Source organism: Magallana gigas, chromosome 10 (assembly GCF_963853765.1).
Source record: "Magallana gigas chromosome 10, xbMagGiga1.1, whole genome shotgun sequence".
Classification (NCBI taxonomy): Eukaryota; Metazoa; Mollusca; class Bivalvia; order Ostreida; family Ostreidae; genus Magallana; species Magallana gigas.
Genome location: NC_088862.1, coordinates 8,303,988 through 8,320,140, shown reverse-complemented (window position 1 = coordinate 8,320,140; position 16,153 = coordinate 8,303,988). Strand labels below are relative to the sequence as shown.

Here is a 16,153-nt window from a genome sequence, read left to right as displayed (position 1 = left end):
TTTGAATTAAAAAGGAAACTTTCAATGACTATCGAAAATGACATAACACACCCATATACTATTTAATGGGACTATTGAGTATATGTATTTGTTTTCACAATTAACCTCCTTATTAAAGCCTTTAGTTATAATTTATATGATGTTTTTGAATTTTTTTTTATCAGCAATTAAAAAATTATTTGGCACACTTTGGAGCTTGAAATTTGCTATTTTAAAATTATAGCACACTATATCATTATCTAATAACACGTTAAGAAAAAAACAACAACAATATTTTTTGAGGGATATTTTATAAATGATCCCAATAAAAAATGTTCAGTGGCATTGATTTTTTTTTCAAGATCAAAAGTCAATGCATAATGCTCGTCCTGATATAATTTTTCTTCCTTCGTACCTATTTGACCCTTACTTCACACAATACTACTAAGTCATCTTAAAAAATGGGTGTGTAGTGACCTAGTATATCAAAGTGTCTATAAAATAGAAAAATAGTGACATATTGTAAGTTAAAAAAGTGCAATGACCTTGAACCCCGTTTTAGGTCAAAGGTCAACGGCATAACTTTTGGCCACGGCTATCAAGATCTCTAATTAAGTATTACCAAATGCAAATGTAAGTAAAAACCCTTTAAATGTATCATCATTTATAATACAAGGCATATACATTTACCTCTTCTTTATTCGCATGAGTTTGACAAATATGTTGTTCAGTTAATTATGTCTTTGATAAGCCTGTCGACATAAAACGACTTTAGAGTCGTCTGTTTGTATAACTATGGTATTTATATTGATATTGATATTTATACCTGCCTGTGATTAAGAAAACTTGGGCAGATCATGAGAGGTAATATGATCGATAATGCGATAATTCAAGGATTATTTTTTCATTTTCAAATTTTAGACATATAGTATTTTATTGTTAAGACTTGCAGGTTTTATGTCACAGAACAACACAACTCGTTAATAGAATATCCCAGCCATGAGTTGGTACGTGTATATAGGAGGCTGGATGGTCAACAAATTAACCCAATCGTAACTATATACTCGGCCATTTCCGTCACCGCTTTTTATCGGTTACGGAAAAGGGCGAGCGTGATCCGAATGCAAATTAACCATCAGATCTTCCTTACTGAAATTCTAAGCTTTGAATCGTTAGGCTATAAACTATGATGTAATGAAGAAAAAAAAAATCTTTATATCTAACCCTTTAAATTATGGTATTTTCCTATATTTTTATGTGGAGCTTTTCTTTCAAAAAAGATCAATTACGTCTAAAAGTGCCATGACCATCGGACCCCCAAAAGGTGGAATAACACATCGTCAAAAAATGGCTGACCTCTGATCGAAACGACATTTTGTTTTATTAAAAGGTTTTTATCGACGGCAACATATAAATTCCTTCATTGCCGAGTGGATAAAGTGTTGAGCTTGTGATCCGTACATACCGAGTTCGAATCCCGCAGGGGCTTTTGTTGTTACTTACTGAATTGATTTTTCTAGATACTCATTTTCTATCCCCAATTTGCAAATTTTTCGCTTATTTGACATATGTATAGTTTATTTATCATTATATCTTTCATAATCAAATAATTGACAGTTAATTTGAGTGACTTTTTCCAGGTGTGTTATTCCACCTTAACTTGGCCACATATTTTTGTAGCTCTTCGTAAAAATCCAGACTGACAGACCGTCTATGATCCAAGATTTATACGTAGAGATGGTTTGAAATCAATATTATAGATTTATAATTAACCCTTAACTTGAATTGCACAGTACGTACTTTAATTATATTATGTATCGTGTTGTTTATGTACTAATTACTTATATAGCAATAAATTAAAAATGCTAAAATTAATTGTTTATTTTCCTAAAAGAAAAAAAATTTCCTTATTATTCTTCAAACTCTCCAAGGACCTTTGAAGTGTTGACTCCACCTCGTTAGAAGTACCCTTCAATTTTGAATTGTATGTTGTTGTTTTTTTGCATTAAACCGATTAAGCTTTGAAAGTATCATAACAAGTTTGTTTACAAATAAACATATTGCTTGCCAACCCTTTCGTTTTCTTTCAAAAAGACAATAGTGTTTTATTATAAAACTGAAAATAGAAATATGAATGGGCGTTTCACCGTAAACCTAAGTCGCACAAGATATATACTCATATAAACATTATATAATATTTTGAAGAGTAGAGAAACTGTGCCTTATTTTTTTCTGTTCAATTTTGTAACAGTTTCCTCATGATTGGTTACGACTTATAAACAGTGTACTTTAAAGTTCTTGTAATGTACTGAATAACCCTTTTTTGTCAAGAGTTATGACATGATTATCTTTAAGAACAACTGCATAAAGGTAGAACAAGTGTGATGCGTTTTCTATGATGAATTCATCCCGAGTTTCAGGGGATTTGATAGTTTCTCAAACAAAGTTAACTTCTCTTATTTCAAATAATTTATTTTAGATTTTTTAACAACAACAACATGGAAATACAGGAAGAAAGCAGTTATATCCTTTTGAGGATACAAAAAGAGGCCATGAACACTTGTGGCATGTAACACTAGAACCACATACTGATCGCACTGCATGTATTGTGCTCTCTGTTTATCACGAATCCACCATTTGCATTCAGATGTCAATTTTGAGATGCAAATACCGCTATAAAAAAACTAAAATTAGGTCATGCAGACTTACACGTGCAAAGGACTATATATGATGTGGGCCTTAAATGGCCCCCTAAAATGAATGTCATCATTTTACTGTAATTCTTTGTTTTCTTTGTACAGATATATATGTGATGTTTTTACATTGTGTTCATTTTGATTCAAGTGCCCACAGTTTAGAAATATGATATCATAAAGACGAACTTTTCCCGCCATTTTTGCATTTTTAGCGTTAAACAGCTTGTTTTCAAGCAGTTTTTCTTTCAGAAAACATAGAGCACAAGCTTGAACAAACAAAATATTTTAATCAGAGATGTAACTAGCCAAGACTAATAACTGACAAAAAAATTTTCCTTGTTCAAGCATGCGCTCTTTATTTCCTATTCGTTAAAAGATAAGAAAAATGTCAATTTTTGATTGATTTTGATTGAATTATAGAAATAGTGTCACTTCTGACGTCATATACTGCAAGTGAGCGCAAGTAAATCAAATAAATGGGTGATAAATATATTTTATATCAACTCTTCTAAAAAATAACATAACATTTTATTGTTCCCGAAACTGTAAAAAATGGCGAAATATAGGGGCCTAATTCAACTCATATCATATATAGTTCTTTATAATAATTTTTCATTCCTCGCAGAAAAAAAAAATTTGTACACCTTCAACATAGCGCGCATAATTAACTGATATAACTTTGCCGGATCCCCGGTCAATGCGCATGCCCTAGTGCATCATGGGATTAGTATGAAGACCAAGCAAAGCTAACTGTTAAAAAAAAACCGGCATATGGATTAGATAGTCCATATTGGCTCTTCATAAATATAAAATATTATTTTTAAACAAAGCAAACGTGAGATAATAAAAGATGGTAATCCGTAACTATTTCGGTTTTTTTCTCCAAACATGCGGAAGGAATTTGAAAAATAATGCAAGTCGGCATCAAGTGCGTTTCCGTTTGAATCTTCCTTTTATCTCCAGGAATAGATTTAAACATTTTAATTCACTTTAGCAGCTGCACAAGTACATGTATTTCCTCCATAAGTGGTTTTACGTCAGAGATCCTTGATGATGTAAAAGGTTCAACTCTTTACCCGGAATTGTGTCCGGATCAACATTTTATTCAAATTTGATTCTTAAGCTGATAAATAGTAAATTAAATGTGGCCTGTAAGGCCAATGGAAAAATATATGTCCTTTTCAAGTCGCCTGTAAAGATTTTGAACGATAGACCCCTTCAGCGTTACTGCGGTACTGCTCTGTTGCAGGGCAAAATGACATACGCGAGTAGTTTGGTGAAATATGACATAATATATAAATAGTGCCTGTTTGGGAGGGTAACAGTTGAAATTGACACCCCGAGAAAACCATTGTCAACCGAAGCGAAGCGGAGGTTGACAATGGTTTTCGAGGGTTGTCAATTTCAATTGTTATACTTTCATGTTAAATACTAAAATCTGATTGGTTAATACGCAGTTAATAATATTTTCTAATACCCTCAGCGTTAGTACCGCACTTAGCAACGGGTAACATTATATAAATAGTGCCTGTTTGGGAGGGTAACAGTTGAAATTGACACCCCGAGAAAACCATTGTCAACCGACGCGAAGCGGAGGTTGACAATGGTTTTCGAGGGGTGTCAATTTCAACTGTTATCCTCCCAAACAGGCACTATTTATTTTGTTATACTGAATGTCTTTCTTAAAATTTTTAAGAAAATTTTACTGCTTTTATATAGGAATAACGTGAATTCTACAGCGAACCGTACGCGCATAATTTTCGCGCATGTAACATTTTTTAATGTTACCCGTTGCCAAGTGCGTTGCTAACGCTGAGGGTAATAGTAAATATTATTAACTGCGTCTTAACCAATCAGATTTCAGTATTTAACATGAAAGTATAACAATAAAAAATGTTACATGCGCGAAAATTATGCGCGTACGGTTCGCTGTAGAATTCACGTTATTCCTATATAAAAGCAGTAAAATTTTCTTAAAAATTAAGACATTCAGTATAACAAAATAGTGCCTGTTTGGGAGGATAACAGTATATAAATAGTGCCTGTTTGGGAGGGTAACTTCGCGTCGGTTGACAATGGTTTTCTCGGGGTGTCAATTTCAACTGTTTTCCTCCCAAACAGGCACTATCTATTTTGTTATACTGAATGTCTTAATTTTAAAGAAAACATCACTGCTTTTAGATAGGAATAACGTGAATTCTAAGGCGAACCGTACGCACTTGATTTTCGCGCATGTAACAATTCGTAATGTTACCCGTTGCTAAGTGCGTTGCTAACGCTGAGGGTAATAGAACAGATTATGAACTGCGTCTAAACCAATCAGATTTTAGTATTTAACATGAAAGTATAACAATTGAAATTGACAACCCTCGAAAACCATTGTCAACCTCCGCTTCGCTTCGGTTGACAATGGTTTTCTCGGGGTGTCAATTTCAACTGTTACCCTCCCAAACAGGCACTATTTATATAATGTTACCCGTTGCTAAGTGCGGTACTAACGCTGAGGGTAATAGAAAATATTATTAACTGCGTATTAACCAATCAGATTTCAGTATTTAACATGAAAGTATAACAACAACAATTGTTTCATTCACGTCAATTAATTATCTTCCTTCAAAAATTTTCGACAATGTATATCAATTCGCCCAGCAAGATAACAGTACCGTAGTTACTGTGAAGGGAAACAAAAATTTTTTAATTTCTTGATGAGGGGACTACAACTTTTGCCTTAACCTGGAAGCACAAGAGAAAAAAAATGATGAAAATTGGACCACAAAAAAGATTAGAAGGAGCATGGGCATATGCTCACCATTCTTATGAAAGACATTGGTTGTTTTGTACATTCTCAATTTGCGAATAAAGGAAAAGGTCGCGAGGCCTTTTAAATTTTTAAAGTTTTAAATCTGTCTTTTTATCTATATGACAAATGCAGCACAGAATAAAAGATTTTTTAGAATCTGACATTTCTAAAATGTTTACATACTTTTAAAGGAATATCAATTTAATCAATGGCTTCACTACTTTTATCAGACGGCGTTAAAATAAATAAGTGAAGGTTGCCATAAATAAAAATCTAAGAATCAAAGCAGTAACTGCGCCTCACCACCTCCAACTTAAAGTATATCAAATATTATGTAATGTCAAACTTTTTTGTAAAACTTTGAATTAATTCTTTTAAAAATGTGCAAGACAGTTTTATATATTCTATTTGAATGTTGTCACACGAAAGTAATTGAACTATTTTTACGTTCAAGATATCATAACTTTCCAATTTTTTAAATACATTTTAATAATATCTATGCTACGGGGAAATAACTCTTTTTCTGACTTTTCTCTCAGTTGTATGTCTAAATGCTATAAATGTTCTTATCACAACAATTAATTTTAGGATATGTCTTCTGACGCAGTTGACAATTAAATCAAAGAAGATAAAAGAGTTTCTGTCTACAAAGATTTTACTTTTCAAAAAAGTGCGATTTACTGATGCCAAAATATGCTTTAGTTAATATGTTTATATTATTATTATTATGTCTGACATTTCAAAAAGTGTGATGGCATGTAGATTTTTTCAAAAAATAGATGAACTTTATGTCTATTAGGTTGAAATCAGTTTCTGATTTTCAAATTTCATCAGAGAATTTTACGAGTATGGAGTTACCTTTAAAAAACCTTGCTACGTGCCTGACCTAACTTTGTATGCATACATGTTTCTACCTTATATGTCGCGAGTACAATTTTTTAAAACCATTTTACTTACCTTATATACGTAAACAACATAAAATCCTTTTAACTAAATTCCTAATAAAATCTGGAATATTTAATTGCTTTCCTTGGTCATGCCCTTGTAATTAATAAATATCTTAAATAAAGATCTTGTGATATATTTTTGAGGTTATCATATCTGGAGGTCATTTAGCTTCGTGATGGGTAGCATTGATCAAAATCAGGACAGGCGCCGCTAAAGGTTCCCACAGAAATACAGATGTATATCTCAGAATAAGACTTTACCTCTCAAAAAGATGATTGACATTTTTGCAGATTTATTAAGTTATCAGGCACACAGCAATATAGGCAAAGAGGTGGGGGGGGGGGTAAGCCAAACGTTGTTATACGTTAAAATACCGGTATAGACAATAGCGACCATTGCGGAAAGACCACAATTTCACATCTTTATTCCCGTAAAAAGAAAGAAAAAAATATATAATGTTTTACATTTTAAATGTGTATATGCATTTGAATATTCATTTTGTTTTGATTCACACTTTTTTTTAAAAGTTTTGTTAAAAAAAATGTTAACTGTATATATAGAGCAATACGATAATTTGACAGGTATGCATAACTATTTTCAAAAATTTATCAGCGTAGGACACAAAACAAACGATGCGCATGCTCACTTTGATTGATATGGGGTTTGATATGAAACAACCACGCATGTAAACACACTCAATTTAATGCGATTTTTATGATTTCGAGATATATATTGGATAAATACAACCTTAATGGCTCGATTCATCGCTAATAATGTTTAGAAATCATTACCAAACTATGCTCTATCATCAACGTCACAAAATTACGATACCTATTGACAAAACCTAGAATGTGTTTACTAATTATTTTACAATCGTTGACAATATATAATTATAAAATTCTATGTATGACACACCAAATGTGATGAAAACAAAACGTCAAAATTCAGCCTTGGACCACCAAATCTGAAAAAAAAATCGCGGACGAGTTGTATTCATTTTGCAGCGGACATGCATGTTTTAAAGGTAGGTAAATGTGCCAATTCTACTATGTACTATTATCGTTAAATTAATATAATAAACAAAAAGATGCATATAGGGGTAGGTTGGTAACACTGCAATACCATATAAATAAAAATTAATTTTTATTTGTCTTCATTTACCATAAAAAAAGACAAGTGCTGATCCATTTTATTCGTCTTCAGTTACCATATATATACAAAATACAAGTGCGGGTCCAGAATATCTTCGTTTTCTAAGAGGGGTTCCGAGCCCTGTTTGTTTGTTATATTACTATGTGAATTTTAAAAGTTTAAAGTTTCCAGGGGAAGAGGGGCGACCTCGTCTAGATCCGCGCATAAAAGATTTAAAACTTTTTTCATCTGTTTCCCCAAAACAGATAATGATTAATAAAACTGCTTTGAAAATATCATATTTATGTCAAGGAAATGTGAATTTTTTTTTACTTATCAAATCCTATCGCGTTTGAAAACGTGGATGGATAGAATAATCATGGGTTATTATTTTTCGTTATACTTTACAGCTTCTGCTAATTGTGGCTGTATTTTGCGGTTCCTCAAACGCCAAACCGTGTCCAACCAAACAATGTGTCTGTTTTCCTGCCGAATCCGATTCTTCTTTGAGAGTGCTTAACTGCCGAAGCATTCCGAAGATATCCGATCTTCATAATGGTAAATCTACCAATGAGTTATTCTATGAGGTATTCTTTAGAAACTCAAATTTAACAAACATCCAAGAGGGGGACCTCTTTGGTATTCGGACAAAGCGACTTGACTTCGGTAATAACAACAACATACAAAGCATTCATGCACGTGCATTCTCAGGATTGAGGTTTGATCTACAATACCTAAGTTTACATGGCGACGGAAGAATTGGTATTCCGTTTAACGCCCTCCAAAATCTGTTTTCCTTGGATATGCTGGTTTTGGAGAACTTCGTTTTGCCTTATTTGGATGATTCTATTCCTTTTTACCTTCTGCCAAATTTAAAAATCTTGTCTCTTACCAACATGAGTGTGGGGTTCTTTTCTTCAGAAACATTTGTTAACCCTGCCTATAAGCTCACAGACTTCCGGTTTGCTAATAACCCACGCGTGGGTACTTTCCCCGTTGGAGCAATGGCGCACTTGCATCATCTTAAAAAGCTGAGCTGGAATGGAAATAACATGGCTTTTATTCCTGCGCGCGCATTCAACGATCTTACTCATTTGCATACTTTGGACTTATCCAAGAATGAACTTCGGATGTTGGAAGACAACTGTTTTTCTGGAGTGACCGAACATTTGCGTTCTTTAGACTTGTCGGAGAATAAATTAACGACCATTAGCATTTTGCAAGAGTTTTCTAAAACAAGTTGGAAAAACCTAAAGAAACTGAGTCTTTCGTTTAATCAGTTAGCTTTCCTAAACCACGGACTATTCATTACGATGGAAAACCTGGAGCATCTCGATTTATCCTCTAATAAATTCTCCGAAGTTCGTGCGTCCGATTTCAAACACCTTACCCATCTTGAGAGTCTAGATTTGAGCGAAAATAATCTAGTCACCTTGAGTGTAGAGGCACTAACATTTTCTAACGTGTTAATGAAACTAGATCTCCAATACCAACGTACTGGAACAAACATGCTGGAATTTACAGATACTGATCGACTGAAAGAGAAGCCTCGCGTCCAAAAACTTTACCTCTCGAACACGAAACTATCAGATTCCAACTTTTGGCAGATTCTGCAACATCTCCCACGCTTGTCGTACCTCCATGCCGATAATTCCGGGTTGTCGATGCTTACCCCGGATGAATTCAAAAACACAAATCTGTCCTATATTTCGATACGTCATAACCATCTCTTTAAATTATTCGACGGAACTTTTTCGGGACTAGAACAAACGTTAGAGAGCATAAACTTGCGAAACAATCGTTTGAATGGAGTCGAAGAATGCGTTTTCAAACATTTGAAAGTGCTGAAGTTTTTGGATCTTTCTAGTAACCTCTTTGATTGCACGTGTGGTTTGCAGTGGTTCTCCGATTGGTTAAAGATTCCCAAGCTAGGTCCGGCTTTTGACCATTTAATTCATCGATATGACATCAAATGCAATACGCCGTGGAAATTCCACGATCGAAACTTTGAAACAGTCATGAAAAGTTTAGGGTGTGAATCGAAGTCACCAAAATCTTGCGCTCAGTCTACAGGCCAGGTTATGTATTCCAGTCAAGAAAATTTTTCATGGAACTGGACATTTACATTGATAATGATTGTTTCAGTGATTCTCCCTGCCTTATTCTTATTCTTAGTCACCTCTCTTTTGATTTCAATGGTGAGATCTGTTTATAAAGAACATGCATGTCGAAAAGCAAGAACGACTGTATCAAACGTTCTTTAATGGCCAATAGAACATTCGTATATATACTTTTTTTGCCAGACAGTGAGATATAGCATACTTGTGTTTATGTAAGACCATCAAAGATAAATTAATCGGTCAGTAAAAATCATAAAATAACAACAAAGAAACAAGGCATTCAAGGATAGCTTAATTGTCGCTCTAAAGTCAAAGAAAATGTAACCTGATGGCCACGAATCAAATGTTGTCTATAATATCTCCTGTACCGCGCAGACCACCTCCTACCCTCTCTCCTACCCCACCATACCCAATTCCCAAATAATGTAGCACCCCCCCCCTTTCTAGCCAGATAAAAGTTGATAATATTGTAGCCATGCTTACAAACTGTTCACGGGAATCTAAGAATCTAATATAGATAATTTATTCATGCCTATTATTATAAACGGGAGTCTATATTAATATCAAATGGGTTGCAGCTTATCAATCTGAAAAGTCTCCCGCTTAGGATAAATCTCTGCCATTCTGTTACCCTTCAGTCATATTTCATTTGACTGAATGGCAAAGCTTCTTCCTGTATCTATCTGCGTTAACTGATTAATATGCAAAATTTGATTTTGGGGATCTGAACTCAAATAGGAAATTCCATTGTGCTCATACAGCTCTCCTTTACTAATTTTCAATCAAAAGTTCAAAATTATCAAATTGTCACACCATTAATAAAATTTGTTTGATTTTTCGTTGACCTTTATCTCTCATTTCTCTCATTAATTCTTCATTAATATGTCATGGAAAATGTCAAATAATAAAAGCCAATTTCACAGACTTTCGCTAAAATTTCCATTCCATGTATACATGATGATATTTCTTGCTTATTATTTCTCTGTTATTTGAGAGAGAGAGAGAGAGAGAGAGAGAGAGAGAGAGAGAGAGAGAGAGAGAGAGAGAGATTTCTCTTTTAGTTCGACGTCATACTTATGTACATGTTTACACTTATTCACAGCGGATATTATTTATTTGTACGAGGGTTGTTCGGAAATTATTGAGACATTTTCTCTTATTCTTTAAGTAAAAAAGATAAACTCTTGAAATTTCACCAAATAGTAAATCAGGATAGAAATTATCAATGTGAAAAGTTTCTTGTCCATGGCATGAATAGATCATTCCTGGTAATCCGACCAACGTGCCTTCGTCCGGTGACCCGGCGCAACCGCAAACTTTTCGCAACGTCATTTTAACGCTTCTTATTGCTCCTGTGTTTTAAACACCTTACAAACGAACAGAAATAAGAATTATTCTTTATTTCTCATCTTTGTTTTCATTTCAAGATGTCATCATTTACATTTTCTCTCATTCTTGTTTTTTTTAAGGGAAAAAACCGAGTTATTTTAACCCGAAAGTCTTATTACTGTGAATGTCTCCTGCAGTCATTTTTTTTATATATTTTAGAACTGTTGACAACAGTTAGTGTGTCAAAAGTACTTGATAATTAATCCCTTTGGGCTAATTCTAGTTAAACGATCAGTGAAAAAAATATGATGAACTGAAGCTCTATACCTTGTCTTGTCATCGTATTGTTTTTTAAGCAATTGCGTGGCCTTAAAAGGTCTTGTTCTGAGATTTCCACCAGTTTGACGGTTTTCAATGCGCCGCCTTGACGTCATAATTCAATGTGAAGTCGTTGTCAGATTCCATTGTTTGGTAAATATATGTGTACCATATCCGTATTTCAACTCGAACATCAGTGAAACTTAATCAAAAGTTAGTCGCAAAGAATAGCAAAATGAACATATTTAATTTGATTACTTTTATCATTAACTGTAATTCTACGGACACTTTTAAAGTATATGTTTAAGTTGTTAAATCTCCGAGTTCATGGCTGCGCCGGGTACCCCGACCACCGACTTGTTTATCTACCGTCGTAAACAAAATATTAAATATTCTTTTGATATTACTTTGTTTTATTATTTTTTGGCGTTTCTTCAGTGTCTATGCCAATTTTCATCAAAATTCGTCAATTAGAAAAGAAAATATTCAAGTTGTCTCAATAATTTCCGAACAACCCTCGTATATTAGTCATATTTACATGGACGTAGATTGCGCATGATACGATTGTTTTTAAAACATGATATATACAGCCTTTATAGTTAGAACGCTGTGTTTTGTTTATTGTTTTTTTTTAAATCTCATCACACACGCCTACGTGTAGTATTTGAATTATGATGCATAATTAATTGATCATCAATGATATTTTCCAAAAAGAAAATGACGCGAAAAAATCATATCATTAATACACACAATATGGACTCGAGAAGCTAAACTTCATGATGGAAAAATAGCGCGCTTTATATACATTTCTCAAAAGTTTCAACCATCTCGTATGATACCTTTCTTTAAAATTCCTCAAAAAGAATAGACTTTATTTTATCAAGTCAGTATTTTAATGTAATCCAAAAATTAGTGCCTTTGCATTTTGCGCATTATTTTGGATCTAAGATTATATGTACACTACACATAAATATTACTTGAACAATGAACGACAACCGATCGGAATAAAGAGAAACATTTTTCTCGCAATAAATAAAAATGAATACGAAAATTTCTTGTTTCAATATCATGATTATTTTTCACATGTATTCAATGTTCGATAATAATCAAAACAAACAAACCATACAACAACATTGACCGTGAATGCTTATACTTTACACATGAAGATGCAACGTTGATAAAGGCTTCAGGTAAAGTCGCATTTGACGAACAAGTGGTTTTGTGATTTCGATGTTCGGTCGCACACCAAGCTCTCTCATTGGATAACACAGTTTCCATGGTGACGTTTTTATACTCCCCTGGTCTCTTACAGGTCGTAGTCTCCAGAAAGCGTTTGAAAGACTGATCCGGTACTTCCTGATTGACCCATTCTATTCCACAGTCGCAATTGATCGAATTTCGGGAAAGGTAGACATTCGTAGCTTTGAAAAGTTCCGTAACTCCATTGCAAGCTAGAGTATTAAAGTAGGTTCGTCTAATTCTCAATTCCTGTAAGGCGCGGATTTCTCCAAATGCCGTGGCGTAGACAGTCATTTCGCAGTCATCAAAACTCAACTTTTTAAGGTCTGTTACATTGTAAAATGCATTTGGAAGAAGATTGAAGATCTGGGATTGTTTCCAACTCATCTTATTGGCTCCAGCAATGGCGAAAAATGCAAACGAGTGAATATAACGAATTATGGATTTTGAAAATTCGATTTTGAGTCGCCGTCCCGTGATAGCAAATGCATGTTGATGGATATTGCCGATGGTGCAAATCTCAAACCGAAGATTCCGCAGAGACATAACTTCTGAAAAAGCGTTCACAGCAATAGAAGAAATCGAACACTCGGTAAACTCGACAGCAACCAGCGAAGATAGACCCTGAAAAGCATTGGTAGGAATTTCATCCAAATCCGCGTGGTCAAATGCGATTTTAGTTGTGTTTCCCGGGAATCCCAGGTGAGGAAAGGTTTGCAGACGATGACATTTGACCCTTGAGTTCTGACAGCGGCATTGATTCGGACATTCCTGGCCGCAAACCAGAACTTCTTTTTCCATTACGAAAATCAGAATACTGAGGTGTATTAACTGAGGGAACATCATGTTGTCTCCAAAAACAATTAACAATTAAGTGAACCTTTATTTTTTACGGCAATATCCGATTACGGTGTCATACAATGTATTCTGTGCTATTTATGAATCAAGGTGTTGAAAGATGAATTGCCAGTGAAATGTTAATCATCAAATGTATGTTCAATGACAGTTTTAAGGTCTGTTTGAATTTATTATTTTGAGCAGTCGGGGTTAACTGTAACTTTGTTTAAAAAGAAAAGGAAATAAATTCCCAATCCCAAAGCAAAAGAAAGCAAATCAAGAAAAATAAATAAGCAAAATAAAAACCAAAAAAAAAAACCAAAAACAATTCCCCAAAAACAACCCATGATTTATCAATACAATGAATTTTTAATTGATGATTGCGTTTCACAACTAAAGATTGCGCTCATTATAAAAAAAATCGTTGCGTTTAATTATAATGTTCTAAATAGCAATGCCCTTTCCAGAATACGTAAACATGCATCAACCTGACTCCATTCTATACAGCATCAAGCAAGGACGGGTTTGTCATCGAAGTCCGACAACTCTTAAGTCATAAGTAACTCTGAGCCGGATAATAATGCCAGTGCCAAGGTGGCATTTTGCACTCGATTTTGATGCAGTTTCGTACAAATTCATATATACCAAATGATAGAACATTGTATAGCCACCTTAGCACTGGCATAATTATCCGTAATTATCTGTGTTCCGTACAATAATAAACAAGGTTTGTTAATTGCAATCAAATTCATATCAAATGTAAATCAATTAATTAAATAATTAACAAATTATCTGATCGTCCGATTATCTGCTCTGTTTTCCACGTATTAGACATAAACAACACTAAACTCCTGTAATGGAGATTTTGGATCGGGGTTCTCCCTCGATCGTTTATGATTAATACTTAGAAATATAAAATACATGGTTACTGTCTTGAAGTATAAGCTATATTTGGGCGAGGGTAAGAAAACGTGACAGAGGGTGAGGCTTGCCGAGCCCTCTTCACGTTTTCAGCACGAGCCCAAACATCGCTTATATTTCAAGACAGTTATCATGTATTTTGTTTATTCTGCAACATATTACATTTTGCGCCTCAAACGAGCTTTTTCTGACGCATTTCGCTGCATATCTTGAATATAGCTTTGATTTATTGGGCTACCTTTATTCGGTCAATGCAAGGGGAAGATGCAGGATAAAAGTAGTATTTTAGTGGTTACCGAACTCTTTCCAAACATCAACTACAACAGATATTTTTTAAAGAGATAATTTAAAATTTTATTCACTATTTTCTGAATGACAAAATAATTTGTATGCTGTATTAGACTAAGTTCTTTTAAAAGCTTATAAATATCTCGTTCTTTATTTTGTGTGTCAGTCTATAGAGCTCGCTTTGCCCTCCTTTGAAATCTTTCATATATTAACTCCATATCTCAGCTTTAGAATTCAATATTCTCCCTATTTCTTTAATTTACGAGCGCTTCACATTCTGTTCTTCAATTCAACGTGATAAAGAAATTTACATGCACTGTGAGCGAGCTCTAAAAATGGTACATCTATTGAGAAAATCACAAATCACAATACTGTGGTTTTATGAATTTTCATTGAATACCAAATGCCTTTTTTTCAAAGTGAAATTGAAAAAACATGCACAGAAGCCCAGTGTTCATAATCTTTACGCCCTCAAACCATAAACAAAATGTGGGTGAAGTAAGAATTTTTACTTTTTTGTCAATTAAAAGACAGAAAATGGATACAAATTTTATGCTACTGACATGAATTCTGTCCCTCTTTTCAAAAAACCCTTAAATAAAAGAAATGAAAGATAAAAAAAACCCCATAAAACCAAAAGCCCCCCCCCCCAAAAAAAAGATCCCCCAACCCCATAAAAAAGAGTCCTATGAGCCACATTGCACCAAGCAACAATAACCATAATAAAATCAGATTTATGGAATCCTATACAAATATGCGGACACTGTAAATAAAATAGATTCTGTATCAAGATATTTTCAAATTTTTCTCCAGGTATTTTTATGTTAAACATTGAGCCCCTTTTGTAAAAGGTTGCTTTCATAGTCATTTCAGATGTTGAACATTGCAGTTCTCGAGATCTTAAACAATTTTTTATATATCTACAAAGCTACATCAAATTAAGTCCCTAAAGGGGCCCACAAATTGTCCAGGGGCAATTGGTTCTTCTTTTAAAAGAGATTTTTAAAGAATGTTCTCTATATAATAATTCCTAAGTAAAAATTCAACCCCCAATTGTGGCCCCACCCTACCCCTTAAGGATCATGATTGGAACAAACTTGAATGTACACTACCTGAGAATGCCACCACACAAATTACAGCTTTTCTGTCTGACTGGTTTTCTTTTAGAAAAAAACTTATTTCTATGTAAAATATAGTCCTTCTAAAAATTCAACTACCAAGAAAGAAAATTTTTGAAAGTTATTTTTGAAAATATTCCTATGTTTAACTTTGATCTCCTTTTGTGGCCCCATGCAACCTGGAAGACAAGTATGAATCCACACTACCTGATAATGCTTCCAAGGGGTGGAGCCTATATTGAAAGAGGTGTGAAGCCCAGAGGGAAACACACTCGCTTGTGTATGCATGCCAATATACACGGGGTATTGATGATCTAAAAATTAGCGTATTTATACATTGTATGTACTTATAAAACAAGTTGTCGGCTGAAATGAATATAAATGCATGAATAACCGCGTGTGACATGGGCAAAATCTTTCGTTTGATTG

The 16,153-nt window shown here is 34.0% G+C and overlaps 1 protein-coding gene across 1 annotated transcript; it reads left to right on the top strand.

Moving 5' to 3' along the window:
• The first annotated feature begins 7,162 nt into the window (after nucleotides 1–7,162).
• LOC105334474 (toll-like receptor 13) lies at nucleotides 7,163–10,716 on the top strand. Its single transcript, XM_011437936.4, has 2 exons — nucleotides 7,163–7,447; nucleotides 7,965–10,716. The coding sequence occupies exons 1-2, from the start codon at nucleotides 7,433–7,435 to the stop codon at nucleotides 9,816–9,818; spliced, it is 1,869 nt and encodes a 622-aa protein (XP_011436238.4). The 5' UTR covers nucleotides 7,163–7,432; the 3' UTR covers nucleotides 9,819–10,716.
• Nucleotides 10,717–16,153: the final 5,437 nt, after the last annotated feature.